The following is a 26,650-nucleotide window of genomic DNA, read 5'->3' as shown; positions in this document are numbered from 1 at the left end:
GCAAAGTTCACAGGACTTGCGTGATCTCGGTCGTTGCCGGTCGTGTGGTTTCCCCTTTCCAGACCAGTCTACTGAGCCGCCGCCATCATGACTAGGTTGCCGAGGCTGGACTCTTCATCTTGAACGACTATATCGCACGACGTACATACATATAAGCTGAGGCACTTTCCGTATTTTGGGTCTGATCCACTCACGATCAGTGTGCGCATCAGAGGATAGATCCTCAAACCTCATATTCGAAGGGGTGCTCAGCATCATCCTGACCTACTTTCATCCTCACCATGTCTGGACTTGACGACAAGACTGCTGGCCATGTGGCCGAGAGAGTCGAATCGACGACGGGCCACGGCGCGGCTGATGGCACCAATGCTGCCATCCACAACGAACACAAGATGTCTGTCCGCCAGAGTTTGCGGTTCTGGTGGAAAGCCATTGTGTTCTCCTTCGTCATCTCACTAGCTGTAGTCATGGAAGGCTACGACACATCTTTGATGAACAAGTTCTTCGCCTTCGAGCCCTTCAGGAACAGGTTCGGGGACCAGGAGAACCCCGAGGGCGGCAGGCTCGTCTCGTCTCGATGGCAAACCATTATCCTGAACGGAACTCAGGTAAGTCTTCTTCGCGATTTGCATCTACAGCGAAATGGATCATGCTAACCGACACCAGGTCGGTTGCATCCTTGGTCTGATTATCAACGGCTACATCACCGAGTGGATCGGCTATAAGAAGACCATGGTTGTCAGCATGATTGTCATGACCGGTGCCATCTTCATCCCCCTCTTCTCGACCAGTCTTGAGATGTTCCTCGTTGGTGGCATCATCCAGGGTTTGCCATGGGGAGTCTTCCAGACACTCGCCATCTCGTACGCGGCCGATCTCTGCCCGACACACCTTCGAGGGTACATGACTTCATGGATCAACATGTGCTGGGTTATCGGAGGGCTGTTCTCGACTGGTGTGCTCACTGGTCTGATGAAGAACACCAGCCAGTGGGGCTACAGGATTCCCTTTGCGCTGCAGTGGATCTGGCCAATTCCAATCATTCTTGCTACACTGCTAGCACCCGAGTCGCCTTGGTGGTTGGTCCGTCAGGGACGTGTCGAGGAAGCTCGCGCTGCCGTCAGCAGGCTCACCACATCTCAGGAGGGTGTCGACTTCGATTTGGACGCTCACATTGAGATGATGGTGGTCACTGACCAGTTCGAGAAGGAAATATCAGCTGGAACTAACTACTGGCACCTATTCCGTGGCAGCGACTTGCATCGAACTGAGGTTTCTGCTATGGCATTCATCACCCAGGCCCTTTGCGGTGTTCCCTTCATGGGGTTCGGTACTCAGTTCTTGCAGGGCGTTGGTCTCAGCCAAGATGACTCCTTCCACCTGACTATCGGTCAGGACTGTCTGGGACTGGTTGGATGCTTCATCGCATGGTGGATCATGACCAAGTTCGGTCGTCGCAAGATGTACTTGACCGGTCTGTCCGCTATTTCGCTGATCTTGCTTATCGTTGGATTCATCGGTCTTGCACCCAAGTCCAACAATGGTGCAAGCCTCGCAGGAGGTATTTTGATCATTCTTATGGTCTTTTGCTTCCAGGTACGTCTTTCCTTCAGATGCCGCAGACTTTTACTGACCCACCTAGCTTTCTATTGGACCCATTTGCTACACGCTGGCCGCCGAAATACCCAGCTCGCGCCTCCGTGTCAAGACCGTCGCCCTGTCTCGCGCTAGCTACAACAGTATCGTGTTCGTAACAAACACAATCATGCCGAAGATGGTTGGTGTGAACGACTGGAACTGGGGTGCCAAGGGTGGGTTCTTCTGGGCAGGCATCGCGGTGCTGTTCATTGTCTGGGGCTTCTTCCGTCTTCCCGAGTCCAAAGGACTGACCTACTCTGAGCTGGATCTGCTGTTCGAGCACAAGGTGTCACCACGCAAGTTCACTCGTGAGAACGCGGAGGCACTGAAGCCAGTGTTGGTGGACATTGCTCTGCAGCACGAGAAGCAAGCCGGTGTCGAGCGTGTGGAGTCGCACGCTTGATGAAGTTGTTGGAGTATACCGACCTGTTCTGTGGCGTACGTAAAATAGCGAAGATCTCTAAAGCAATACGAGAAGTCTCAGCTAGCTGAATGGATGCCTGGCACTCTTGACATGTCTTACCACTGCCTGCACTCTCAGCTGTGCCACCCAAGCATAGCACGAGCAGCTCGTAATGCAGGATGAGTCAGCTGCAGCTCTGCAGAGCACAGCCAAGACGAGATCAAATCACGACAATGTCTCAAGACGCGGTCGAGGGTGGCAGGAGGTGGGTCCTGTCGAACAGCCAAATATCGTATTCGGAAGCAACGACCGGGCCACAGCGCAGGGAAGCACTCGACTGCAAAAGAATGCCATGAAAACGCAAACGCTTGGCTCGAATATCAGCAATAGTACCCTTCCCTGTTTGCGCAGCAGAAGAAACAAAGTGAACGAAAGTTAGGGGATCGAAGACGACCAAATACCGTCGTAGCATGCAAGCCCATGAAGAGGCTCAATTTAAAGAAACGAAACAAATGAGAGGATGTGCATGATGACAGGCCTCAACGGGTGTGGATGCGCGACTATTCATAGATGCGGCGAATTGGATTCTTGGGCCTAGTGCCCGCATGGTCAATTCATCGACTCGCACGGACGCCCCCTGTATGTACCAGCCCTTTCTCCAGCGAGCCCGCCAACATTGAACCCTCTCACACACGCCAAACCTTCGCTCACCCCCTCAGCTTCGCGTTTCTTCACCAGTCGCTCGTTTGTGGCAGGAAAAGTGGCCCTCGACCAGCTTGCGTAATCCAGCGACGCCGTTTGTTGACACGCCAACACGTTCTCGTCGCACTACCGGCTCCACAACACATCTCCGCACCGCATCCTTCAGCCGTCTTGCGGTCCCTCGACTCGACTTCACTCGTTGAATTGGGCATCTGGACAGGACAATGAGGCCCTCACAGCTGCTCGCCGGCCTTCTGGCCATGACTTCGGTCACAGCTGCCATGCCGGACGCCTTCGCCGACATCCACGGCCTGGGGGACGTCAAGAACATTTTCGCACGACAGGACGACAGTACGTCTACAATACGCTCGATGCACTAGCGTCGCTAACACACCTCACCAGACTCTGCCTCGGCTTCAGAACAGCAATCGAGCAACCAGCCCACACGGACGACCACAGCGGAGTCAGGGAAGGCCAGCGCCACCAAGACCGACACCAAGACCGACACCAAAAGCGACAACAACGATGAGTCCTCGACAACGGAGAAGGCAAGCGCAAGCGGCTCACACAAGGCCTCAGGCAGCAAGGCCACTAGCAAGTCCAAGGCTACCAGCTACGACGCCCGCCTGCCTGCGGGAGGTATCTCCATGGTGACGCCTGGCGCCCTCGCTGGCTCCCAGTTCTACAAGGTTGGCGACTACGTTACCTTCGCTTGGAACTACACCTCGCTGTCCCAAACCCCTTCGGCTATCGATATTCTTGCCACCTGCACCGCCAACCAGGCCACATACACCATCGCCGTCAACCAGTCGGCAGACCAGACACAGGTCGTTTGGGACACCAAGAACACCCCGTCCGGACAGGTGCCCTTCCTGACCGAGAAGTACACTCTTCTCATCTACGATGCCGAGTCCAGCGTCAGCGCCGCTCCCCGCGCCGGCTACCTGGGTGTCTTCAATTCCTTCCAGTTCGGCATGTACACAAAGCAGGCATACGTCCCATTCTCTGGTAAGGCCCCACCCTCACCCACTCACCGTCAACACAGTATACTGACTCCGCCCAGAGTTCGAATGCGCAAACTGCAACGGCGCGCTCTCGCACTTCGAGAAGATGACGATCAAAGCCCTGCTGCTCACCACAGGCACGACAATCGGTTCGCTCGTCTACTTCACATACACCTTCGGCCTCTGGTAGTGCACCATCACTACCATGACCTAAACGCATCTGGACACCTGACGTCTCGCATACGATAACGGCATTCCTTACGCTTCACACCTGTCTATGTTTCACTCCTTTCTCATCATAAAAAGGTCCGGGCTGGCGCTGTGGGTTCAACAGCGTTTCAGCGGGGGAGCAATCCACAATCATTTCAACCATTTGGGGTCATCTATCGTCTGGAGTTCACGGAGCACACAATTGTCTACGGTTCGGAGGCTGCATATTCTAGGCTAGGGATCAATACGCATCTTAATACTGTAGAGAAGCTTGCCAGAGGCACAGGGTGTAATATTCTTGATGTTGGACTAGGACGTACGAGGCCGTGCTACGATGAATCTGAGCAGTTGACAATGCACATCGTCTTACGGACTGTCTGATTGTGACGTTGGTGTTTGTTTGTTTATCATTATCTATCAACACTGTGCGTGAAATTCAACACTGTGCGTGAAATGCATGCCAGCACTTGGCAAGAATGCCTGGTATCTCCCGCTAACTCCAACCCCAACTCCAACGCCACATCCCTACCCACATGCTCTCATACTCTCAGATGGGAGGACGTGTACCGTCTAGCGTGTATCGTCTAGCCTCCACCTCTACCAGCAGTCCCCCTAGTCCTCCACTCATCCTTCAGCACCCACCTCCCCCTCTGCGCACTCCCACTCCTCTCCAGCCTCGCAACCGTCTTCAGCATCTCTTTGAACTCCTCGTTCCTGCCCGGCTGCGCCCGCACATAGTGGTCGAAATGGTCGACCAGCATCTGGCTTGGCACAACGCCGCCATGCGTCATCATGAAGTCGCGGATCATCTCGAGCATGCGGCGGCCGCGAAACGAACTTGGCGTGGTCGCTGATGGCGTCGACGCGCGGGACGAGGAGGCGGAGGTCAAGGGTGCTGTGGATGTGGATATGGGACGACCTTGGCGCGCTGCGAGGTTCGAGAGGATGGAGGATGAGGATGGTTGACCGCGGCTTAGACTGCTACCTCCCCGGCCGCCGCGCGCGCCGCGTGTGGAGGTGAAAGTGCGAGGTGAGGGTTCGCCGGGGCGTCCGGCTTCACCATACGTGCCTGTCCAGGTCGGCACTCCGGCTGGCACTGCCCTCGCTTCGTCCATGCTCTTCTTGAGCTGCTCTGCAGCAAGCGCAGCCTGCCGCTTAGCCTCGCGCTGAATGAATGCTGGGTCAGCTTGAATCTTGCGTTTGCGGCCGCCGGCAGTCGAGTTCACGATAGCATCGTGCTCGAGGACGGAGTGGACGCCCGTCTTTGCGAAGATGGTGCTCATGAGACGGCCGTCTGAGGCGGGCTTGTCTGCTTCGGCGCCCTCGGCTGCGTTGTGAGCAGCGTCTTCGGTGTCGGGGACGGGTGTTTGGAAGGCTTCGGCGCGGTCGATACCTTTTACTGCTGCGAGGTCTTCGACGGCGGTGGCGTCTGGAGCTGCTGAGCTGCCGTCCTCGTCGAACTTGACTTCGGAGCCGCGGAAGAGGTTGCCTGTTTCTGTTTCGCCGTCTGCGGTCTCGCCACCTAAGGTGAAGAGGTCGTGTAGGTCGCTCATCTGGAATGTTTGACGCTGCTTTGGGTCTTTGAGCACCTTGTTCGTCAAGAATTGCTTGAAGATTTGACGATGGTATATCTTCTCCTCGATAGTACCTGCAGACATGAGACGGTATATCTCAACCTCCCGCTTCTGACCGAGGCGCCATGAACGTTCCCGTGCTTGGATATCGGTGGATGGGTTCCAGTCGGGATCGTAGATGATAACACGATTCGCACCTGTCAGATTGACACCAAGTCCACCGACCTTTGTCGTGAGCAAAAATACGTGCAGATCTGGACTTTTGTTGAACTCGTCGACAAGGTCTTGTCGGTCTTTGATAGGTGTCTCGCCGTCCATACGGCGGTAGTTGATGTCAGGCAGATGGTCGAGGAACTTCTGAAGAATATCAAGCATGATACGATGTTGAGCAAAGAGCAGTGTCTTATGACCACCCTTCCTCCAAAGCGAGAGCAACTCCTTGACCACTTGCATCTTTCCAGACTTATTTGGTGCACCGTAGTCATAGCCAGGCTGCCGTGACAGGGTCTTGTGCTCAGTCAGGTCCGGATGATTGCAAATTTTTCGAAGATAGTCAACACCATAGAGCATCTGGCGCTTCCCTGATGCAATGGACTTCATATCCTCAGATTGTAGGAAGCCTTCGTACGCTTGACGCTGCTGACGCGTCAGCTTACAGAACAGCACCTGTTCCTTCTTCTGCGGTAGATCGGTTGCTACGTCAACCTTGAATCGCTGAAGCAGATATGGACTGATTGCATCCTTGAGAGTCTCTGCGCATTGAATTGCGGTTTCGAATTCGAGGTTTGAGGCGTTTGCGTACCCACCACGCTTGATCGGAAACTCGAACTGATTTCGAAAGTTGATCAGAGTGCCTAGTCGCATGGGAAACACGAAGTCGAACAGAGACCAGAGTTCACTGAGGTTGTTTTGCATTGGTGTACCTGACAAGATGATGCGATTGGGCGTCCGCAGCTCTTTGCAGTGGATTGTAATGGCAGTGTTGGGGTTACGGATCTTATGCCCTTCATCAAGGATAGCGCATTCCCACTCCGTTGCTGTCAGAAACTCCGAGTAGGTCTGGAGTCCGGAGTAGGTCGTAACGAGAACGTGGCCATCGCGCTTAGCCTTCTTGATGATCTTGTTTGCTGCCTTGCCAGCTCCAGTCAAGGTAGTGTCATAATCGCCATAGCTGCGCAACTCCATCTCTCGTTCATAGCGGTCTTCTCGCTGAGTGTTCAGCATGCCACTGCCTGATGTGTGTAAGATGGAAACGCGCAGAGCCGGCCACCAGCGATGGAACTCGCTGACCCACTGCTTCATGACCGTCGCTGGACATACCACGATCACAGGCTTGGTGAGTCGCTTGGAGTAATGGAGACCTGCGACGAATGAGATAGCTTGAATGGTTTTACCCAATCCCATCTCATCACCGATGATGCCTCCGACATTTTGTTGAAACAGCTCCCATAGCCACTGCACACCTGTCTTCTGGTAGGGGAACAGTGCTGGATAGATATCTCCAGGTATGCGAAATCCGCCATCAAGGACAGTATCAGCTTCCGTGGGATGAGACTTGAACCACTCCTCTTCTGCATCGTCCTCGGCCGTGGTGTCGCCGGCTCGTTCTTTTGCTCGCTTCCTCGCTGCAGCACGGCTTTTCGACCATTTGCCCACGCGTTGCCGATACACCTTTTCATTCCCATCATCCACTCCAGTAAGGTCCTCCTCTGCCTCTGCTTCAGACGCAACTTTTGTCTTCTTCACCTTCTTCCCCCTAGCTTTGCGTTTGCGACCAGAGCCCGCAGCAAAGTCGTCGTCGTCGTCGTCGTCGTCATTGTCAACAGCTGCGTCTGAGTCCTCTTCAGAGTCGTCCAAAGTAGCAAGCTGCCGTGCAGACATGCCAGGATCAAAGGCGTCATCACTGTCCCCATCGGTCGTACCTGGGTCAGCGCTGGGCGCCCGTGAACCCACCATATCGCTCGAAGGTGTCACCTTCCGCCATTTTCGCGCGCGTGTTGTGGACTGCGGACTTGGGGCCTCTGAGCTAGTGTCGACGTCTTGGAAGCCTGGCTTCATCAAGTTTCGATGTGAGGTTGGACCTGTAGTAGTATCCTCCACCATGTCCTCCATCTCAGCATCAAGCATAGTCTCTCCCAGTGTCCCTGACCCAGCTTGGTTCTGTGCCAATCTCGAGAAGGGTGTGATCTTTCCCGTGCGGATCAGGAAGTCGCGCCGGCTTTCGTTCGGTAGGGGGCCGTTGGCGCCATCGTATGTAGGCTCTTCCTCGCCAGGCGCACTATGTCGCTCGTTAATGCGCTGTTGTATTGCGTCCATCTCCTTGTCGAGATCTTCGATCTTCAGCTGGTATGCTGCAATCTCTCCCCTCAGCTTAGCCTTGTGTGTGTCCACCGCAGGCAGCGAAAGTCGGTTTCGCAGCTTCTGGATTGCAGATTCAGCACGTTTTGCTTCTGCTTCTGCCTTCTCTATGCGCTTCTTGTCGCGAGCATCAGCCTGTTCGGTGAGCAGCTGGTCTGCCTGGCGGCCAATATCGCGTTCGAGGTCATCTTGCGCTCGAGTCCCCGTTGTAAGAAACTTTAGCCGTGTTTCTTCATCAGCGTCTAAGGGCACATTCTCCTCTTCACTTTGTGCGTCTAGCACTACTGCTGTTTCCTCCGCCTTCACATCGCTCGAGCCTTGCGCGTCGGTTACGGTAATTATCGGCGCAGACGTGGCTGCCGCTTCTTCGCTAGGTGGTGAAGCCATACCCCAAGCTACAAATCATGCAGAGGGCGACGGTGATTCAAGGATCGTAGAAGCTTGAGCGTTGCGGACAATAAAGTGACGGTGCGAGGTGGGTGCGTACGTGGGAAGGTGCGGAGAACATGGAATGCTGCATATGCCTAGATGCGTTTCACGGTTGCCTGTTCATCGTGAGAGTGAAAGTCGCGCAAACACCACAGGATGGCTGTGGGTAATGCGATCGAAGTTGCGACAAAGCGATGATGACTGCCACTTCCTAGGCGGCCAATGAAAGGATGATATCATCGAACGCGCTAGCGATATCAGCGAGCACGGCCATTACGCGCGGTAACATGTACATGTCACCGAGACCAACTTCTTCAACTGTGTCTATTCTCTTGGATTTAATAGTATTATGACATGTTGAGCGTGAACAGAGATCTACGTGTCTACAGTCTGATCATATACAGTCTCAAGTATGCACGACAGCTACCTAATCCTTCAGAATCAACTAAGAGTAGCGAGCGCAGGTTTCATCCTCGCTCTTGGGCACAGCGACTCAATCAACCGTCGGATGCGTTGTCGAAAACCTTTGCACCAAACTTCCAGACTTGGTCAACAACGATCTTCTTCTCACCTCCCATGGCACCCTCTTGCAGGTCCAGGACAACCAAGTCTGCATCAGCACCCTCACTCAAAGTGCCTTTGGTATCTTCCATGCCTAACATCCTTGCCGGCGTCTCCGTAACAGCCTTCAGCGCCTCCGACACGCTCGCGCCGGTCCAGTTCAAAAAATTGGTTACACAGTCCACAAGCTGGATACTGCTCCCGGCAATCTTGCCATTCTCTTCGAGAGTGAGCAGTGGACCCTGCTTGATGATGCGCGATCCATTGGTCCAGTCGTAAGTACCATCAGGCATCCCAGCAAGACGCATAGCATCTGTGACTAGGATCAGCCCCTCTGGGTGCGCATTCCATGCAATCTTGATGGAGGTAGGGTGTAAGTGTATCCCGTCTGCGATGATCCCAAAGTATGGCTTGCGGATGGAGGAAGATGGCGTGCCGAGCAGACCAAAGATACCCGGGTTACGGTGATGGAGGGGGCGCATGGCATTGAACAGATGCGTTATCATACTTGCGCCGGCCTTGATACCCAGCTTGGCTTCCTCATATGTGGCTTCCGAGTGTCCGATCGAGACCCTGATGCCGCTGTCCGTAAGTGCTTGAATGGAAGAGAGGGCTCCTGGCAGCTCTGGAGCGAGTGTGATGAGCTTGATAGGCGAAGAGTGCCCAATGTGAGCGGCGCCATAGCAATCGGCTATGTCTGAGATTCCATGCGTCGGTTCGCGCAAGACAGCGGCGTTGTGGATGCCGTTCTTCGTAGGGCTCATGAAGGGGCCTTCGCAATGAACGCCCAAAGATTCTGAGCCATAGGAGGGGTCGCGAGCGACACCTGATGGACCCAAGTAAGGTAGTGCCTGGTACAAGTCAACCACATATCGTTCACATTTGTGTTCTTGTACCAACCTCATGATAGACCTCGGGACGCTGTGAAGTCATTGTCGGCAGGTAAGATGTTACACCAGTCGCGATAAGACTTCTATTGACGTGAAGCACACCCTTGCCATAAGCTGTAGCTCCCTCATCTGGAATGACGGAGAAGTCGAATCCATATGCGCCGTTCAGCTGAGTATCGATGAACCCGGGAGAGAGTATGCGGCCATCAAGGTCAACAATCTGATCTGGTGCAGTTCTGTGCTCGAACAGAAGCTCTTGTCCGTTTAAGATTTTACCACTGATGGAGCTGACCCAGAGATCCTCTTGGACAAGGCTATTGCCCTTGACCAGCAAGCAGTTGGTGAACTTTGTTACGCCAGAACCTCTCTGTGCAAAGTCTGAATCGCCATTCGTGGCGACTAAGGATGGCATCGTGTACTGTGTGAGACTTGCAGAAGCCTAAACGGTGAGGTATCAAGCCGCAAGGGTTGAAAGTAAGGGAAATGGGACAAGGCAGTGACCAGAAAAGGAAAGGGAGCGCGGTTGAAACGAGGCTCAACAAATCTCAAAAGAAAGACGCGCATACGGTGGCATTAATGAAACCTGAAAACCTACACAGGTTGGCTACTATGACGCCAACAGCTATCACAAGCGGACGAAAGCTCTTGTCACGATTGGGTTGAATGCCGCCAAAAGCGCACGCCTCCTATACATGCAGGTTTACTGGCTACCGGAAACGATGTGACACAACAACGAGCTCTTGAAGCTTATCACAGACCACTGGGCATTTAGATCCACTGCGGTAGTACTTGAGGTGGTATCGAAGCAAAGTCGTCGATAACGCACGAAGTTATCACCTGGCGAGGAAGAAGTGGGGCCAATCCTGCGCCCCCCGGAAACCATGAATGCGACCGTTGCATCCACCTCCATCTTTCCTCCATTAACAAGCCGTTGCGAGTCACGTTCAAGCCTCAACGCCCATCGCAGATTCAGTTCGCTTCCGGGCCCTATGCGACAGGCGCGGTCATCATGGCGGCCAAATCCAAGAAGCTGGACCCGGTTTGGGATGATCTCGATAGGTGAGCTTCGCGCGTTCCTGTTCACACAATGCGCAATGCGACCGAAGACCCGGCTAACGCTTGTCATGATGCAGGATCATGGTAGGTAGCTCTTGTCACATTATGTGACATAGTGGGCCGGCCAGTAACGTGACATCCAGGGCCAATTGTTCATGATGGGGTTCGACGGGACCACTGTTACCCCACACATTCGGACAATTATCGAAGAGTTCCAGGTTGGCTCCATCCTGCTTACTGCAAAGAATTGCAAATGTAAGAAATCAACCTTGTGCCTCAATGCGATGTGGCGTTAGAAGCGTTGCTGACCTTCACTTTAAGCTGCCGAACAGACAACAAAGCTCTGTTATGACTTGCAAAAGATTGCCCATGAAGCTGGCCACCCGGTGCCTTTGGCCATCGGTCTTGATCAAGAAAATGGTGGTGTCAACAGTCTTTTCGACGAGATCTACATCCGCCAGTACCCCAGCAACATGGGTATGGCAGCCGCAGGATCGACCGACTTGGCTCTCGAAGTAGCAAAAGCAACTGCACAAGAAATCGCTGCCTGCGGCATCAATTGGATTTTCGGACCATGCCTGGACGTTCTCACCAATGCACGGAATCAACCTCTCGGAGTCAGAACAGCTGGCGACGACCCTCAGGAAGTTGCTGCATACGGCTGCGCGTTCATGCAAGGCTACAAGGAGGCTGGAGTCGTGACACTGGGGAAGCATTTTCCGTCATACGGTAATCTTGAGTTTCTTGGCTCGACTCTCGATGTCCCTATAATCACAGAGTCACTGGAGCAGCTGAGCCTGAGCGCACTGATCCCTTACAAAAAGGCTATTGAGAGAGGCCTCGACTCGATGTTCGTCGGTGGTTGCGCAATGTCTTCGGCGGGTCTGAATGCCATGCACGCCTGTCTTTCCGAGCAGGTCATCGACGGACTCTTACGAACCGACCTGAGGTTCGACGGTGTAGTTGTTTCCGAGTGCCTCGAGATGGAAGCGCTCAGTCACAACATTGGCGTTGGCGGCGGCACAGTCATGGCTGTCAATGCTGGTTGCGACATTGTCCTTCTCTGCCGATCATTCGAATTCCAACAAGAAGGGATGAAAGGGCTAAAGACTGGAATTGAAAACGAGGTGGTCTCCAAATCAAGGATCTTCAACTCCCTCAGACGTGTATTAGCATTGAAGGCAAAATGTACGTCTTGGGAGAAGGCATTGAACCCTCCAGGTATCGACTACCTTGAAACACTTCAGCCTTCACACACAGCACTGTCCACAAAAGCGTACAACAGCTCTATCTCGGTTGTACGTGACAAGAACAGGCTTCTACCACTGACCAATATTCTGGAGAGCGAAGAAGAGCTACTTCTACTTACGCCGCTGGTGAAACCGCTGGCTGCATCCGCTGCATCGCGGGAGCTGTCTGATGCAGCTGCTACTCATTCGCCCGAACCCCATACTTGGGAACACAGCTCATCTGTGATGAGCGGAGAGCGAGTATTCAGAGAACTGGGAAGGTCTCTGGCTAGACAACGAAACGGTCGAGTGCTACACACTTCCTACACAGCCAATGGCGTTCGACCTGTGCACGAGAATCTCATCAACCGTGCAAGTGCGATCATCGTCCTCACTGCAGACGCCAACCGGAACCTATACCAATCTGGCTTCACAAAGCACGTATCGATGATTTGCAACATGCAGTACACCACGGGCGGCGAGAAGCGGGAGAAGCCTTTGATTGTGGTCGCTGTGAGTTCACCATACGACTTCGCTATGGACACTTCGATTGGGACATACATTTGCACGTACGACTTCACCGAGACGGCGCTCAACTCCTTGGTGAGGGTTTTGTATGGCGAGCTCTCACCGACAGGGACGCTACCTGGAACCATCAGTAAGAGCCAGAAGTTACATCCTTCGAGACAACATTGGCTGGTCGAGATCTTCAACGAGGAACGAGACGCAAACGCCCTTGATGCCCTCATCAATGTAGTTATGGAAGGCACGGCGCCAAATCAGCGGTCAGAGTTGTCAAGTGCAACTTCTAGCTCGTTCATACTACACCATCCTGAAGTCGAAGAGTCGCACTTTGTGGTAAGGAACAGCAGCACCCAAGCTTTGTATGGATTTTGCTCCACATACTTCTTCAAGTCGACAGGCACTGGAGTCATCAGCGCGCTGTTTGTCGATCCGGCCAGGAGGAAATTATCCATTGGCCACTCGCTACACAACCGGGCCATCAGAACTTTGTTGCAGAAAGAAGGCATCAAGCGGTTCCAGCTGGGTTCTCGGTTACCGAGTGTGTATCTTGGAATCCCTACAGGTCACGGTGCTGAGCGTAAACGGTTACGCTCGTGGTTCGCTAACCTCGGTTGGAATGCAGCGCTCTCACGACCAATCTGCAGTATGGTAGCTCGCAATTTGCAGGCCTGGACTCCACCTGAAGGTATGGCAAAGAGCTTAGCGAGTGCTGGAGCACAGTTCGATCTTGTCTACGGTTGGGACTACGCAGGGCCTATTCTGGACCACATCAAGACCAGCAATCGACAAGGACTGGCTGAGGTCTACAAGCTTGCCCTTCAAGACCCCCAGGCTTGCGGCATCATCCGTGCCAAACGCCCAGAAGACGGCGCTCTGCTAGGCACTGTGGTGCTTTACAACCAGCACTCACGACTTTCTGAATACATACCGCCACTAAAAGATCTCAATGAATCAGCTGGGGGTATCTCTTCACCGGTGATATCGCCAGGTGCAGGAGAGTACTCGACATTGCTTCAAGGGCTCATCCTGCTTGGAATGCGGCAGATCAGGGCACAGGGTTGCAATGCCTGTTTGCTGGATTATGTAAGTTATACAGACTTCCAGTCGGTGACACGATAGACTAACATACTGAGATGGATGGTGATGGGAATTTTGACGGCTTCTTTACGATGGGCTTCGACGTCATGCACAACTTCGAGGAAGTGTCATGTGACGCAGCAACGTGGACTACGATACCGCCTGCTTAGATAACCTACAACATCAGTCAAGGCGTTCTGGTATTGAGTGAGGGTTGGTATCATAAGGTCTAGTGACTTGGATAAGGGAACTAATTGTGAACCATTGTTCACCTGGCATACCCGGCGTCAAGGCGTTCCATTGTAAAACATATTCTCAATGATCCATAGTCGAAAAATTGTTGAAAGCTTCTTCGATACGAAGGGCAATTGCTGGTCTTCTCAAGCTCGCGCAATACAACACCGATGTTCTGGTTGCCCAGGTGCTATGATGCATGTCACTAGTGGCAGTCCCAAAGTGGAAGTGACGAGCAAGCCCTCGGTTCCACCTGCCCGACCACCATGATATGAGCTTGTCGCACCCCTTCGCGCCCCCTCTGAGATACCGGTGCCAATGAGCATGAAGAGCACACGAGACATTGGAGTTGCATTATGAAGAATCGAGCAGATGTTGTCGGGATAGAGCTGCGGAGCAGCATGAATGCTTGGGTTATTTATAACCGCACTTGCCAAAGCTTCGAATTGGAGGTGGAGGAACGACCGCGATTCGCTCGTTGACTCATCCGGACTGGCGGGCGCTCCTTGATCTGCCACTGCCAACGTTCGGCTTATCCGTTCGAGAAGCTTTCAAGAATCTTTGTCGCGGTGCAGCCTTGTCCCGCAACGACCGCTCTTTGACACGCCTTTCTTTGTCTGCGGTCTGCACGTAGACATTGTCGGTGTTGGCGCTGCGGAAGCTTACCAGCCTGCATTGACGACTCCCACGCAAGCTTGGCGATTAGGGCCTGCATGTGATCACTTGCGGTGGGTTCGAGTCGCACAGCTTCAGGCGCTGCGAGCTACAGCAGTATTGTCTGGTGCGCACGCTCTGCCGGCTGGGCTCCCTCTGCGGCGCCTGCATCAGCAACATAGCCATCTCCCAATCTCTCGCCAAAACATACCCTTGCTCTAGCCTCATACACTCCGCCCGTCAACCCCAGCTTCTCCGCGCCGACGACAACCAAGCGCACCTTACCACTGCTGTCACCTCCACTCCTACCGCCGCCCCACCGCCGCCCCGCCGCCGTCTGCTCATCGCCTTCTCGTCTGCCGCGCGAATGCGACTAACCCTTGCCAATTCGCACAACCGCCATGGAGGGCTTCGATACCACCACCATGTCGTACCTAGCGACTCCAATGCTCATGCAGAACGTTCCTGGGCCTGATCAGCCCATGGCGATCCCCATGGCCCCGCTCGACCAGTACGACCAACGCTCTGTGTTTGACAATGAAACATTTGCCGGGTAAGCAGCTCTATCTATGAGTGCAATCATCTGCTAACTTTCGTGCGCAGAAGCGAAGATGCCTTCTCAGTCACTCAATACCACATGCAGCGCCCGGCGCCACCTCTCAGACGTTTCCCGAGCACATACGAAGATCCCTTTTCCGACGTTCACAGCACTTACGAGCAATCAATCCACCCACACGAGCAAAGTGGCGTCCCAGAGAGCCCCAGCATCGACAGCAACAACAAGCTGCTAAGCTTCTCGTTACCAAGTGTCCCATACACCGTTCTAGACCTCGGGATGCAGCAGAGAGTTCAGATGTCTATGTCTGCCCAGCTCCATGGCATGTTCTTCCTTGCCGAGTCGCCATGGGCCACGGCTGGCGACGTGCAACCACCACCGACCGAACTGACCTGCTATCGCCGCAACCTTTTCCAGATCACGGGCACAGTAACGCTACCGAGAAGCATGCACGTAATCCTGACTGACCACGGCGACCAAATACCCATACTTGGCCAAGAGCTCACGATCTCCGCAACGGAGTCTCTCGAAGGTAATTCGGTCAAAATCATCTCGGTGCCGTGGAAAACGCCCGCTACAAATACAGTTCCCATTGAAGACAAGACAGAGAAAGAGCCCCCCACATATCCTCTGGACCTATCAACTGGCCAGGACATGGACAGCAACTACGTCTCTTTTCCTATAAGCTGGAAGAGACTGCAGTTTCGCATAGCGACTGCTAACAACGGGAGAAGAAAAGAACTGCAACAGCACTTCGTAGTGCGCCTGAAGGTTGTAGCAACACTCGCCAATGGCGCCAAAGTACCTTTGTGTGAGATTCATTCAAGTGCAATAATCGTTCGTGGTAGAAGCCCCAGGAACTTCCAGTCGCGCAAAGACATGCCCATCAGTGGTGGAACTGCGCAAGCTCGCAAGTCACACCTGCCCCAGCAGCCAAGTCGAACAACTACCGGTGATACTGCACAGACGAGTCAAAGCCATGGGCACAGCAATATAACATTAACAGCAAAAGCGGAGAACATAATGCAGGTGCCATACGACTTCAATGCCAACGAAGCGCCAGTCTCGCCAGACTTTCTGGACTGGAAAGTACCTGGTGGGGGTGCTATGACAGCGATACCACCAGATCCACCGTCGTCTCAGATGCCTCACGCAACGCCATATGCACAGTCAACGCCTGAGGTTTCTAGAAGCGTCCCTCCCCCACAAGCAACTTCAATAGCGCCTGTCACTCTTTCCCTCATAGATGACGAGCCAAAAAAGGCCCCTTCGCCTGTAGAACACGCCAGGAAACGCGCTGCTCCAGCACGGCCGCCTTCTTTCTCTATTGGCATTATCAACAGTCCTGATGAGAGTGCTGATCTGCTCTATGAGTACTTTCCTCTTGGTCTCGATGACTGGATGCCGCCTGTCGATGCCGTTTACCGCCCGCATGTCGTTCACCACACCAATTTACCGCAAGATCCGAAGTCTCTTGAGATGAAGAGTCGGTCGAAACGGTACTTCGAAGCATCAGCTTACTGATACCTTCGGAGCTTGGCAACAACTTATCGGCGCCATACGTGTGCAACATCGCCCTCTGCCGAAGAGGAACGTTGTCTGGGTTGCTGCCTTTTCACCTGTGTCGCAACGGATGTATGTGACGACTTCTCAGCTGGTTGTCAGGACTCATCATCTGGACTTGATATGCGTCGGCCGCAAATTTATGTCGCTTCTTGCGAGTCGGGGACTCGTCGACCCCTTTACGTTGGATCAGAACTCCCAGAGTGAGTCTCGGCAGGCTTCTCGAAGCAATGTCTGGATGAAACGCCATGCAGAGCATGCAACCTCGATTTGCGCATGCTCATGCCTTCCTCGTACACAATTCCACCTGTTCGATTGTCAGCTCTTGACTCTCAGCGAGCATAACTACTCTGCCTTACGACTGCTACGACTGCTACGACTTTCCTCGTACGGCCTGATCTAAAGGGACGATCCGGTTCTGTTTGAATTCTTTCGGATGTCACATGTTTAGTATACTATACTAGACCATGGCTTTTGGGCGTTAGCTACAGGCAGCACTATATCCATGAGCTTTCTCGAGAATTCATTAAGTATACCTCAAGCACATATGAGATTTCACAACCCAGCATGAGTTTTGAGGTTGGTCACAGATGAAGGACACAGCGGGCGGGTCACGACCTCTTCATTGCAACGTCTCGTATAGCACGCCTTCACACGGAAACTTGTCATTCGTCGCTTTCACAAACCGAACGCAACAACCGCTTGCAGCAGGGTGGCGCGAGAATGTAACAGCAGTCAACACGTCAGCAACATCACCCAGTCCGGCTTCAAGAGGAGCTGAGTGAAGACCCTGTGTGCAAACATGTGCTTGCTAACAATTGCAATACCAGACAACAGCAAAAAGACAATGACCAACGCCAAGCACATACTCGAAGCCTTCGTCAGCCAATCAATGCGAAACAACGGAGTCGAAAAACAGCATCTGTCGTGCGCGGTGCTGTGGTATTGTTGTGGCATTGCGCCGATGGTCACCGACGATGCAACGTTCCATGGCCTCAGCTTGCAGCTGCATCCACATGGATTGAGACTCGGCCTCGGCATTTCTCAGTCTTGAACTCCAGCATCACAATCATCTTCACTTTCCAAGCTATCAGGTAAAATCCTACAACACGCCGGAAATTCACTCCATGATGCGCTCACGCACTGAGCACCAGGCAAACAGGGCTTGGTTACCTCGGCTTGTGGGCCTTCAGTTCCAGGTGGGACCATGTGGATACGAGCAGATACCACCGGTCAACGCCTTACAGCTCACTAACGATCTCATCTCCTGTCTCCGGTGGGTGAAAATGCTCGGAATGGCAGGTCGAGAGCATTCTGTAAGCACAAGCTTTGCGCTCGATAGTACAGTTTTAGGGACGTGTCATCGTGGTGACATCGCAGGACACTGCAGATGGAGTATCGTCAAGACTCACCCAGAAATCGAAGATGGGCCTCATTCCTGCGTAAAGTGACGACGCTAAAAAGTCAATGTGTAGGAACGAACGAGCGATTACACCTGCCGATTGCGTGCCTTCCTCCGATTGGCGTTACATACATGCCTTCCTCCGGGGACTTGACCATGTGGCTCCAAATGTCAAGACACTATGATACCTCTACGTTGCTACCATACAAGCCTTACACAATCTCCACATCCCCCACACTGCACCCGAGCCTTGAAGTCGATACCATGCGTCCCAAGTCACAATGCTATTGCCCTGCCATGTTTCATCCGCGTGCATCCGTCGAGGGCTTCATGACTGCTACCACCTCGCAACGAGCATTCCGTTCCCTCGTGTCTGATACGTGATACTGGAAGGTGTTGATCACCGAGGACGAACTCGGGCCTCGAGGGAGTTTGAATCCTTCACAGGGTGACTTGACCCTTGATGGATGATGTGACTCGGTCCTTGGTCGACCGAAGATGGGAGGGTAAGACTCCCTGCCGATCTGCATACTACGAAAATAAGCCAGGTCGAGAGGAGTGGTGGTGATCTTGTATCATAGTTGCATTCAACAATGTTGCTAGATTGATAGCCTCAGAGGCCGTAATGCTATACCAAAACGCCGTAGGGAACTCGTTTCGTCATGTCCCCCTATGCTCCCATGAGCCCGATGACCAGTCGTCAAGACTGGCAGATGCAAAGAAGTGGGAAACCTGTATCGCCAAGATGTATGTACAAGAATCCGTCGCTAAAAGGGTACAAAGCAAAATGCTCGTCATGCGTGACACAATATGTCTTTCATCAGAATCGTCCCATGATGCTGTCTGCGAGCTCAGCTATTGGCCTTCGAGACTACAGACGGAAACAGCTGCGCCGAAGATTGCGGACTCGACGGCGATTTCGAGTTTTATCGATCCTGATTCGGCTCCAGATGCAATCGCAAGCTCGTTCAAATGCTCTTGACATAGTTCTTTAAACAATGGGTACTTCTCGATCACAGAACCATTGCAGCCGATGCTCATCCGGCCGGCGGATGCCGGCGTGAGGCCCTCAGCAGTGGTGCGCAACACCCATAATGCGTGAATACCAGTGGCGAGGAAGCCTGCTGCACGATGCGAGATGAGCTGAGAGATCTGACGAACGAATTGGATGTCGTTGTAGGAGGGTAGTTTGCTGAGAGGATGTTTCGATTGCAGAAGGGCCGTGGCGTTTGTAAGATGCTTCGACCCATCCATCTCCATGGCTGCGATGGTTCCTGTATCTAGCGAGTAGGGCTCGTTCATCTTCGCAGGTATTTCACCACTGAACAGGCCTGCAGTACGAACAGCCTCAACAATGATCAACCGGACGATCTCCCCGAGGTAACGGCCGCTGATCATATGCTCAAACGGCTGAAAGTCCGGTCGCATGTGCGTTGCATTGAGCTGATCGTCCCACCGAGTGGTTGGAAAGACGTTCTTGCCGAACATACTACATTCGGTGTTGACAAGGACATGCGTGGCCTCGTCTAGCCACTTTCGGGGGTAGCCTTTGTACTTTGTTGACGCAAGTGACGAAACGGGCAGGTGCACGGAAATATTAAATCCAGTTCCGAGGATGACGGCAAAGCGTGTTGATGGGTCTTCGTAAGCTCGTGACAACAACGTTGCAGAAGAGTCGTTGACGATGGAGTCCATATGCACCGGCAGGTTCTAGGATGAATGTTAGTGTCGTGCTAATGAACGGTCGTGACGTTTAGCTTACCCTTTTCCTGCAAGGTGCCATGATCAGTTTGCTGAGATCTTGACCGAGAACACCGTCAGTTGCGTGGAAGCCTTTGCCCATGTCGAGAAGGTTTCCGCTGCGTGATGAAGTTTGTCTGAACGATTGTTAGTATCATGTTGTCAAGTAAAGCACTTGCACATACTCGATAGGGAAGGACCAGGATAGTCCCATAGGAAAGCTGTCCATGTTGTCGACCTTTTGGGGAGGAGCCTCTGCGAGCGCGATCTCAATCTTCTCGGCCATCCAGTCAAAGAAGTCTGTCCCTCGTCGCTGACGAACTTTTTCATCTATCTTGAAGCTCTTCATGTTGACGATGCGCATGTTCTTGGCACCAGGTTGCTTGCCATTTAGCTCCACTAGAGCGATGCGGAACGTTGAGCCGCCGACATCGAGTGCCAGATATGTCCCCTTTTCAAGACCAGTTGGCAGCTTGTGGTTGTAGGACGGAAGCATGCAAATGTCGCTGGCCTGGAGCTTTGGGGCGAACTGCGCTTGCAGTCCTGCGGAAATTTGTTGCAGCCTTGCAGTGTCGAGGGGGTCCTCCAGCAGTTGCTGTGTTTCGCGCAAGAAGTCGTCCATGGTGCGGTCATAGGTTCGCAGAGCCTCACGCATGTTGCGTTTCCGTGAGGTCAACGGGAGTACGGTGTGTATTAACGAAGGAATCATGGCCAACTGCTTCAGAGCCGCAAGCAGGCTCTGCCAGAAATCAAGCATGAGCTGTTTGTACCAGCAGCGATTGCCGTCGTCGGTAGACGAACGGTGGGAGCTTTCCGAGGCGCCGTTGTGATCGGAATTGTGGGTGACGCGGCGGCTTTTGAATCGTCTCAACGTCAGGGAGGGCATGGAGGGGCAGAGGGGGGTGAAAGTAGCAACGACAGCGGGGCCAGGTCTTAGAAGTGAATGTTGTTTGCGTGCGTTATATCAGACTTGCAAAAATCAGCAAGTTCTTCCAATACTGTGGATTCCAATGCACAGCGAGGTTGCTGCGGGCCGGTGGTGACCGATATCGCCTGGTGATACGGCCATCCAGAGCATAAGGGTTGTATTTGCTAGAGGCACGGCAGCAAGGACGCTGGTCGCGGACAGTGTCGCTGGCGCCAAGCAAGGCGAGTGCAGGCAGGGCGAGCGTTTGGTGGGGTTTCTTTGCTACGTTACATTCGATCGCACGCTTAGCCACATAAAGGCGTGAGGCCGGGACTTCGAGTGGATGGCCGCCGCGATTCAGTTAAATTGCAGGCGTTCTGCGGCTGTGGCGATCTCACTTGTCCATGTGTGCGACCACGGGCAAAAGATTCCTTTGCGGTAAACCTGGAATAATGTTTTGCAGTCTGCGGCATGAGCCAAGTCGTTTCCATCAGCCAGGTAGCCGTGTCTGGTTAATTAACGCCTCAATCCAATATATCCCAATGTCGTTCATGTGCATCGAAGTCGTTTTGCAACACAGCTCGTATGAAGCATACGATAGTCCGTGGGGAGTTTCGTGACGTTCGCTGACAACGCTACATACCCCGCAGTAACACGCTGCCCTCGTGGGGCCAGGGTGCAGCGCGTACTCGAGGGCAGCTTGGATTGAAGCCTCGTGTCGCGTACCGTGGCTGGCGGGAACGAGCTTGTGGGGGTGTTCCAGCGGCATCTCCCTCTAGGCCAACATGCACAGCAAGGACAACGAGACCAGCCTTGCGCAGAATGATGAGCAGCCAGGAATGTCCATAGTGTACTGAGATGACACCAAAGGGTGTAAACGTTTTATCGCGTTCGAAACAGCTATGTGCACGTCTTGACGCAGGGTAGAGAAGCAATTCAAATCATCTTCAAGGGACAATAAAAGCATCGTCATTGAGTGCCACAAGCATGTGAGGCTGGATGACAAGATCTCCGGCAGGAGGTTTGAGACTTCTGCGGATCGTGGCATAGTGTGATTATTTTAGCTCAAGAAGATTCACACTCGATCAATGGATGCACAGGACGTGATTTGCTTATACGCTCGATTTACTGGACTCGCTAGTATTGCTGCCGCTTGATGTATGTGAAAATGAAAGACCGGGGATATCGTGCAGAGGCCTGTCAAAACAGCTCGGTAGTCTGAGTGTCTGAAATCCAGGCAACATGAGTCTTCGAAGTGATTTACAGGAAACAATTCGTGCCAACTGTGGTATCAATGTCATGACCCCGCTCGAAAATCGTAAACCTACACAGATGCCCGTGAGAATTACAATAAGATGCTCTCGTGAATCGTAAAACCGAAGAAGGCTCAGACCTTCTCAACATCGTCGTTCGTAGTGGAAATGCGGGCTTTGGGAGCGACCTCAGCGATAGTCTCGTCGGTGAACGCGATATCCTCCTCAATCGGGACGGTGTCTTTGACCTTCCAGAGGATGACAGGGAGGGCTATGAGCAAGCTACCAGCAAGAAGACCCCAATTGGTAGCAAACATGTGCATGTACTCGATGCCGTTGTTGTCAAGAGCCCATGTGATAGCACCACCAGCAGACTGAATGCCCTTGTAGAAACCAGCGAAGTTGGCAAGCTTACGTCCGTTGTTGGTGAGAGCACCCATGAACCAGTAGACACAGGTCTGCCACGCAGCGTCGGAGAAACCGTAGAACATGTAGAGGACAAAGGGGCCAGCGTATCCAGAGTCAGACCAGTCCTTCTTTTGGTTGGTCTTATCCGATGCCCAGGCACGATCGTAGGTCTTCTGGAACATGTAGCCGAAACCCCAGACGATCATGATGGTGGTGAAGAGAGCCAACCAAGCACACTTGGCACGGGTCGTGCGGCGAACACCCTTGAAGTCGAGGGCAAAACCGAAGACGTATGCGCCAACGATCTGCATGATATAGTACACTACGCCGTTCAGCGCGCGAGTGCGGGTGTTGAAGTAGGCGCCGTTAACCTCAGTAAAGTGGTAGGCGTAGAACCAGTTTGATGCTAGGAACATGGGGAAGAGAGCGATGATGTAGGCGTCAGACAGGAAAGTCTCCCAGAGACCAACAATCTCCGACTTCCATGAAGGGTGCTTCATGACGATGACCTTGGAGCCATCGGCGCGGATGACGTCCCTTGCATCGACGAGCACCCAGGCGAGCGCAGCACCGATGATGGTGAGGATGAGGAATCCGACGTAGGTGCCATCGTTCACTGAAGAGGCTGTTGTATTGTGAATGTTTTGACCGAGAGGGATCTGGCGTTTGTTAGCATTGAATGCGTGTTACACAGGTGAGCGCGTGACTTACCAAACTACCAATCACAGCACCCAGGTTGAAAATCATCCAGAACCAGGAAATGTAGCGGCCCTTGGACTCCTCGGGAGGGTAGGACATCATGATGGCACCCTGGGCGCACCAAAGCAGACCGGCGCACACACCAAGAAGGGCACCAGCGAATGTAGTGAAGCCCAGGTTCCTGGTGTGGTTGTAGCTCAGGTACGAAGCCACATAGATTGAGTAGCCAATGCCACCGAATGAGAGAGCCGTGCGGATACCAAGCTTGTTGGTGAATGTGCCGGCGAAGAAGCCAATAACAGCGAAGGTAGAGTACAGCGCCGTGTTGGCCTGATTATTAGCAGTAGGGTCAAGCTGGCCGCCTCCTCCCATGCCATTGAGCGCGTTGAACATGCCCGGGCACATGAAGCACACGAGCGAGACAATCACAAGCTGGACGGGAGGAGAAGCCATCCAGGGCAGCTTGTAGCCGAAGATGCTGAATCGCTTGTACCTCCATGAGTTGGGAAGCTGCAGCGAGCCACCGTCATTTAGCGAGTGCTCTGGCGTATGAGCATCGTGCGCTGGCATAGCGTTCTTCTCGTCGCTCGTGGTGGTTGACATTGTGCGACGCGCTTGTGGATAGAGCGTTGGTGTTGTTGCAATGTGCGGAGTTGACCTCGCGGGTGGGGTGACGGGATGGTTGAACAGAACTAGAAAAGAACGGGAGAGCGAGCGAGGTGAAGTTAAGATACCGGGCTTGACCGCTCAGACCACTGCACGATGCTATGAATAAGTGGGGTTGGTGAGCCTGGTGAAAGGCGAGGGGAGCACCCCGATTTCAAGCATTTTGTAGCAAGGGTCTCTGCCCCCATTCACCGTCAAAGCTGCAGAAGCTTCCCGTATTTGATCCGAGGGCTGCACGCGACATCCCCCGCCCTGAGAGAGCAGTTGGTATGCACCAACGCTGCGCCAACTGGAACATGAGCTGGCATTGCCAGCAGGAGGCGTCCGTGTCCCAGCATTACCGACCCTGGCTTGTGTTACTCCCAGACAGCGCCTTCCCGTTGCAGCTGTTTGGTGTCGACCCTTTCGCGGGTTTGGTAGCTCGAGGCGGGGATTAGTGTGGATCCTCCTGTCACTGTTATCGGAACCCATTATTCCAGGCGTTCCTTCCATTTCCTTGGTCGCGCCTGACTCGCGCTAGAGGACGACAGCTTCACGCCACACGTGTAACGCTCTCCGCCCTCGATGCTACCACGGTTACACCCACACTTCCGCTATCTTCCCTATCAACATCTCGTCGACTACCTCCAGGCTCGCCCGTTGCTATGCGCAGACTCCACCTAGGGTGCTGGTTATCTCGTGCCTTGTCTCGACTAACGCTAAAGTAACCGTCAGCACGATAGCAGACAAGCATTGTGATAGCCCATGCTGCTGTGACATAGCCCCTCGCCTGTCAGCATCGAGAAATAGGCGTGTTGTATCACCATGTTCAGCTTCGCCTCCATCGCACTGCATCATGAGCCATCTGACCCACCACGAGCGCACCATGGACAGCTGGACGGAAAGAGACGTGTCAATGCTAGCCATGGTTCAAGATCGCATCCGGCACCTGTCACCGCTGTCACGTTCTGACAAAGAGGACCCTGATTGATGAACGAGCTTGCAACCTTAAGGTCCCCCGCAAAAGTGACGTGAAGACCTCCAGGCTCTGGGGAACTCTCAAATATCCTTGTGCTGCTGGAGAAAGCACTGTTACGGCCCCAAGATTCCTACTGTTCACCTTAGAATACCTCCGATCATCAGGCCATACACATCATCATGTATGCTTATGCAATAGCCCGTCTATATTCAACAGTACGCTTACCGCTTACAGGCGGCTGATTATTCGCAACGACCCCCATGCTGCGTCCAAGTACATTGCAGACTATATCATTGGTGGATACTCCTGCAGCTCCTTGCGCATAAGGCAGGTCATTAACGTCCATGTACAGAACGTATCAAAACATTCAATCCCACAGCTGAACGACCGTTCGTACTTGGCTTGCCCACCGGCAGCAGCCCAGTGCTCATCTACCAGCATCTCGTTCAACGCCATAAAGCTGGCGAGATCTCTTTTCGCAATGTGGTCACCTTCAATATGGTACGAAATATTGACCCTACGTTGTCTCGACCTACCCTTGCCTCGGGGTGTGACACAGCAGCATGGCAGTGGGGAGAGGAGGCTGACCAGATCAGGACGAGTATGTTGGGATCCCACGGGACCACCCTGAGAGCTACCACAGCTTCATGTACAAGCACTTCTTCTCTCATGTGGACGTGAAGCCGGACAACATCAATATCCTCAATGGCAATGCTCCCGACCTCGAGCTTGAATGCCACAAATACGAGGAGAAGATCGAGGCGGTCGGTGGCATCGAGCTGTTTCTGGGCGGCATCGGGCCCGATGGCCACATCGCCTTCAATGAACCGGGTTCCAGCCTCAAGTCTCGCACACGTGTAAAGACTCTTGCGTACGATACCATTCTTGCCAACTCACGGTTCTTCGGTAACAACCTGGATCAAGTGCCCAGGATGGCACTGACAGTCGGAGTCCAGACGGTGCTGGATGTGAGTTTCACCAACGCGTATGTGTTCGCCTCAACAGTGTGGCTAACACGACCTCAGGCGCGTGAAGTTGTCATCATCATTACCGGGGCACACAAAGCATTGGCTCTACAGAGATGCATCGAAGGCGGTGTAAACCACATGTGGACTCTTTCCAGCCTCCAATCCCACCCACACCCAATGATTGTCGTCGATGAAGATGCCACGCTAGAGCTGCAGGTCAAGACAGTCAAGGTAAACGCTCCCAACACCACCCCCCCCCCGGCGCATATCATTAGCGCAGACCTTAAGAAGATCAATGAAGCTGAAATCAACAGTACTTTAAGAGCATCGAGATGGTAGCCACTGAGCTCGGGTTTCGCCAGAAGCTGCCGCGAAAACGGGATTCACTTGTCGACGAGGGTGCCTTGCTTGTTCCCGCACGGAACCAAGCCAACGGGCTCAGCTTGACTGTACCACAACAAGACATATCGCGCTCCGCAAGTCCAGTGTTTGAGCCAATGAGTGCCCGCCTCGACGACGAGGATGCTGAGGCTAAGGTGATGCAGTCCTGGGATGCCGTTGAGGATCAGCCCTCCGTTCGCATGAGCGCTCGCGTTGCCGGTTGAATGTATCGTCCTCCGCCGCGAAAGCGCCGATGCGCAGTGAAGGTCACAACAACACTCATTTTGTGTTTCTAGCTTTATGCTAGTAAGATTGTTTGCTGTTATACTCTTAGCAACTCGAAGGGCGCTCCCTGACCAGGTGAAACATATTGATTCAAGATCTTCAGTCGTCGTAGAATGCCAGTTTGGCTTTGTCCCCACCATGTACAGTACAGGAGTTGAGCTCGCATGATAGACATACTGCTGCAAAGTTGATGAATCCATTCTGTGGTGTACGATTATGTATGGGGCGTTGTCGTGTGGAGCTATAGGTCTAGTATAGCAGGCACATCTGTTAGTATCTCGATAGGTACCATGTTATTGAACAGCCAATTAAACCAAAAA

The 26,650-nt window shown here is 53.3% G+C and overlaps 9 protein-coding genes across 9 annotated transcripts; 5 read left to right on the top strand and 4 right to left on the bottom strand.

Annotated features, from left to right (window-relative positions):
- The first annotated feature begins 95 nt into the window (after positions 1 to 95).
- Positions 96 to 2,354, top strand: BU25DRAFT_11987 (general substrate transporter). Its single transcript, XM_033699386.1, has 4 exons — positions 96 to 608; positions 667 to 1,596; positions 1,643 to 2,106; positions 2,162 to 2,354. The coding sequence occupies exons 1-3, from the start codon at positions 282 to 284 to the stop codon at positions 2,039 to 2,041; spliced, it is 1,656 nt and encodes a 551-aa protein (XP_033567921.1). The 5' UTR covers positions 96 to 281; the 3' UTR covers positions 2,042 to 2,106; positions 2,162 to 2,354.
- Positions 2,355 to 2,708: 354 nt separating this feature from the next.
- Positions 2,709 to 4,344, top strand: BU25DRAFT_405605 (uncharacterized protein). Its single transcript, XM_033699824.1, has 3 exons — positions 2,709 to 3,094; positions 3,146 to 3,751; positions 3,807 to 4,344. Exons 1-3 carry the CDS (start codon positions 2,968 to 2,970, stop codon positions 3,935 to 3,937), a joined length of 864 nt encoding a protein of 287 aa, XP_033567920.1. The 5' UTR covers positions 2,709 to 2,967; the 3' UTR covers positions 3,938 to 4,344.
- Positions 4,240 to 8,504, bottom strand: BU25DRAFT_11938 (uncharacterized protein). The gene has a single exon (XM_033699385.1). It carries the CDS (start codon positions 8,274 to 8,276, stop codon positions 4,542 to 4,544), a length of 3,735 nt encoding a protein of 1,244 aa, XP_033567919.1. The 5' UTR covers positions 8,277 to 8,504; the 3' UTR covers positions 4,240 to 4,541.
- A 146-nt stretch (positions 8,505 to 8,650) lies between these two features.
- Positions 8,651 to 10,540, bottom strand: BU25DRAFT_405604 (carbohydrate esterase family 9 protein). Its single transcript, XM_033699823.1, has 2 exons — positions 9,780 to 10,540; positions 8,651 to 9,730 (listed from the first exon to the last, which is right to left on the bottom strand). The coding sequence occupies exons 1-2, from the start codon at positions 10,179 to 10,181 to the stop codon at positions 8,816 to 8,818; spliced, it is 1,317 nt and encodes a 438-aa protein (XP_033567918.1). The 5' UTR covers positions 10,182 to 10,540; the 3' UTR covers positions 8,651 to 8,815.
- Positions 10,541 to 10,693: 153 nt separating this feature from the next.
- BU25DRAFT_381403 (glycoside hydrolase family 3 protein) lies at positions 10,694 to 13,826 on the top strand (the record flags this gene model as incomplete). Its single annotated transcript, XM_033699665.1, has 5 exons — positions 10,694 to 10,828; positions 10,903 to 10,909; positions 10,969 to 11,080; positions 11,147 to 13,662; positions 13,713 to 13,826. Exons 1-5 carry the CDS (start codon positions 10,779 to 10,781, stop codon positions 13,824 to 13,826), a joined length of 2,799 nt encoding a protein of 932 aa, XP_033567917.1. The 5' UTR covers positions 10,694 to 10,778.
- Positions 13,827 to 14,735: 909 nt separating this feature from the next.
- On the top strand, positions 14,736 to 16,670 carry BU25DRAFT_11834 (p53-like transcription factor). The gene is made up of 2 exons (XM_033699384.1): positions 14,736 to 15,097; positions 15,148 to 16,670. Exons 1-2 carry the CDS (start codon positions 14,946 to 14,948, stop codon positions 16,622 to 16,624), a joined length of 1,629 nt encoding a protein of 542 aa, XP_033567916.1. The 5' UTR covers positions 14,736 to 14,945; the 3' UTR covers positions 16,625 to 16,670.
- A 2,250-nt stretch (positions 16,671 to 18,920) lies between these two features.
- BU25DRAFT_329052 (actin-like ATPase domain-containing protein) lies at positions 18,921 to 20,514 on the bottom strand (the record flags this gene model as incomplete). The annotated part of the gene is made up of 3 exons (XM_033699559.1): positions 18,921 to 19,775; positions 19,828 to 19,942; positions 19,991 to 20,514. The coding sequence occupies 3 exons, from the start codon at positions 20,512 to 20,514 to the stop codon at positions 18,921 to 18,923; spliced, it is 1,494 nt and encodes a 497-aa protein (XP_033567915.1).
- Positions 20,515 to 21,774: 1,260 nt separating this feature from the next.
- On the bottom strand, positions 21,775 to 23,902 carry BU25DRAFT_486762 (MFS general substrate transporter). Its single transcript, XM_033700181.1, has 2 exons — positions 23,085 to 23,902; positions 21,775 to 23,032 (listed from the first exon to the last, which is right to left on the bottom strand). Exons 1-2 carry the CDS (start codon positions 23,673 to 23,675, stop codon positions 22,100 to 22,102), a joined length of 1,524 nt encoding a protein of 507 aa, XP_033567914.1. The 5' UTR covers positions 23,676 to 23,902; the 3' UTR covers positions 21,775 to 22,099.
- A 640-nt stretch (positions 23,903 to 24,542) lies between these two features.
- Positions 24,543 to 26,644, top strand: BU25DRAFT_486761 (glucosamine-6-phosphate isomerase; the record flags this gene model as incomplete). The annotated part of the gene is made up of 6 exons (XM_033700180.1): positions 24,543 to 24,682; positions 24,931 to 24,992; positions 25,049 to 25,197; positions 25,293 to 25,664; positions 25,722 to 25,895; positions 25,979 to 26,644. The coding sequence occupies 6 exons, from the start codon at positions 24,543 to 24,545 to the stop codon at positions 26,267 to 26,269; spliced, it is 1,188 nt and encodes a 395-aa protein (XP_033567913.1). The 3' UTR covers positions 26,270 to 26,644.
- Positions 26,645 to 26,650: the final 6 nt, after the last annotated feature.

Source organism: Macroventuria anomochaeta, assembly GCF_010093625.1.
Source record: "Macroventuria anomochaeta strain CBS 525.71 unplaced genomic scaffold BU25scaffold_1, whole genome shotgun sequence".
Classification (NCBI taxonomy): domain Eukaryota; kingdom Fungi; phylum Ascomycota; class Dothideomycetes; order Pleosporales; family Didymellaceae; genus Macroventuria; species Macroventuria anomochaeta.
This window is presented reverse-complemented; position numbering and strand designations above follow the sequence as displayed.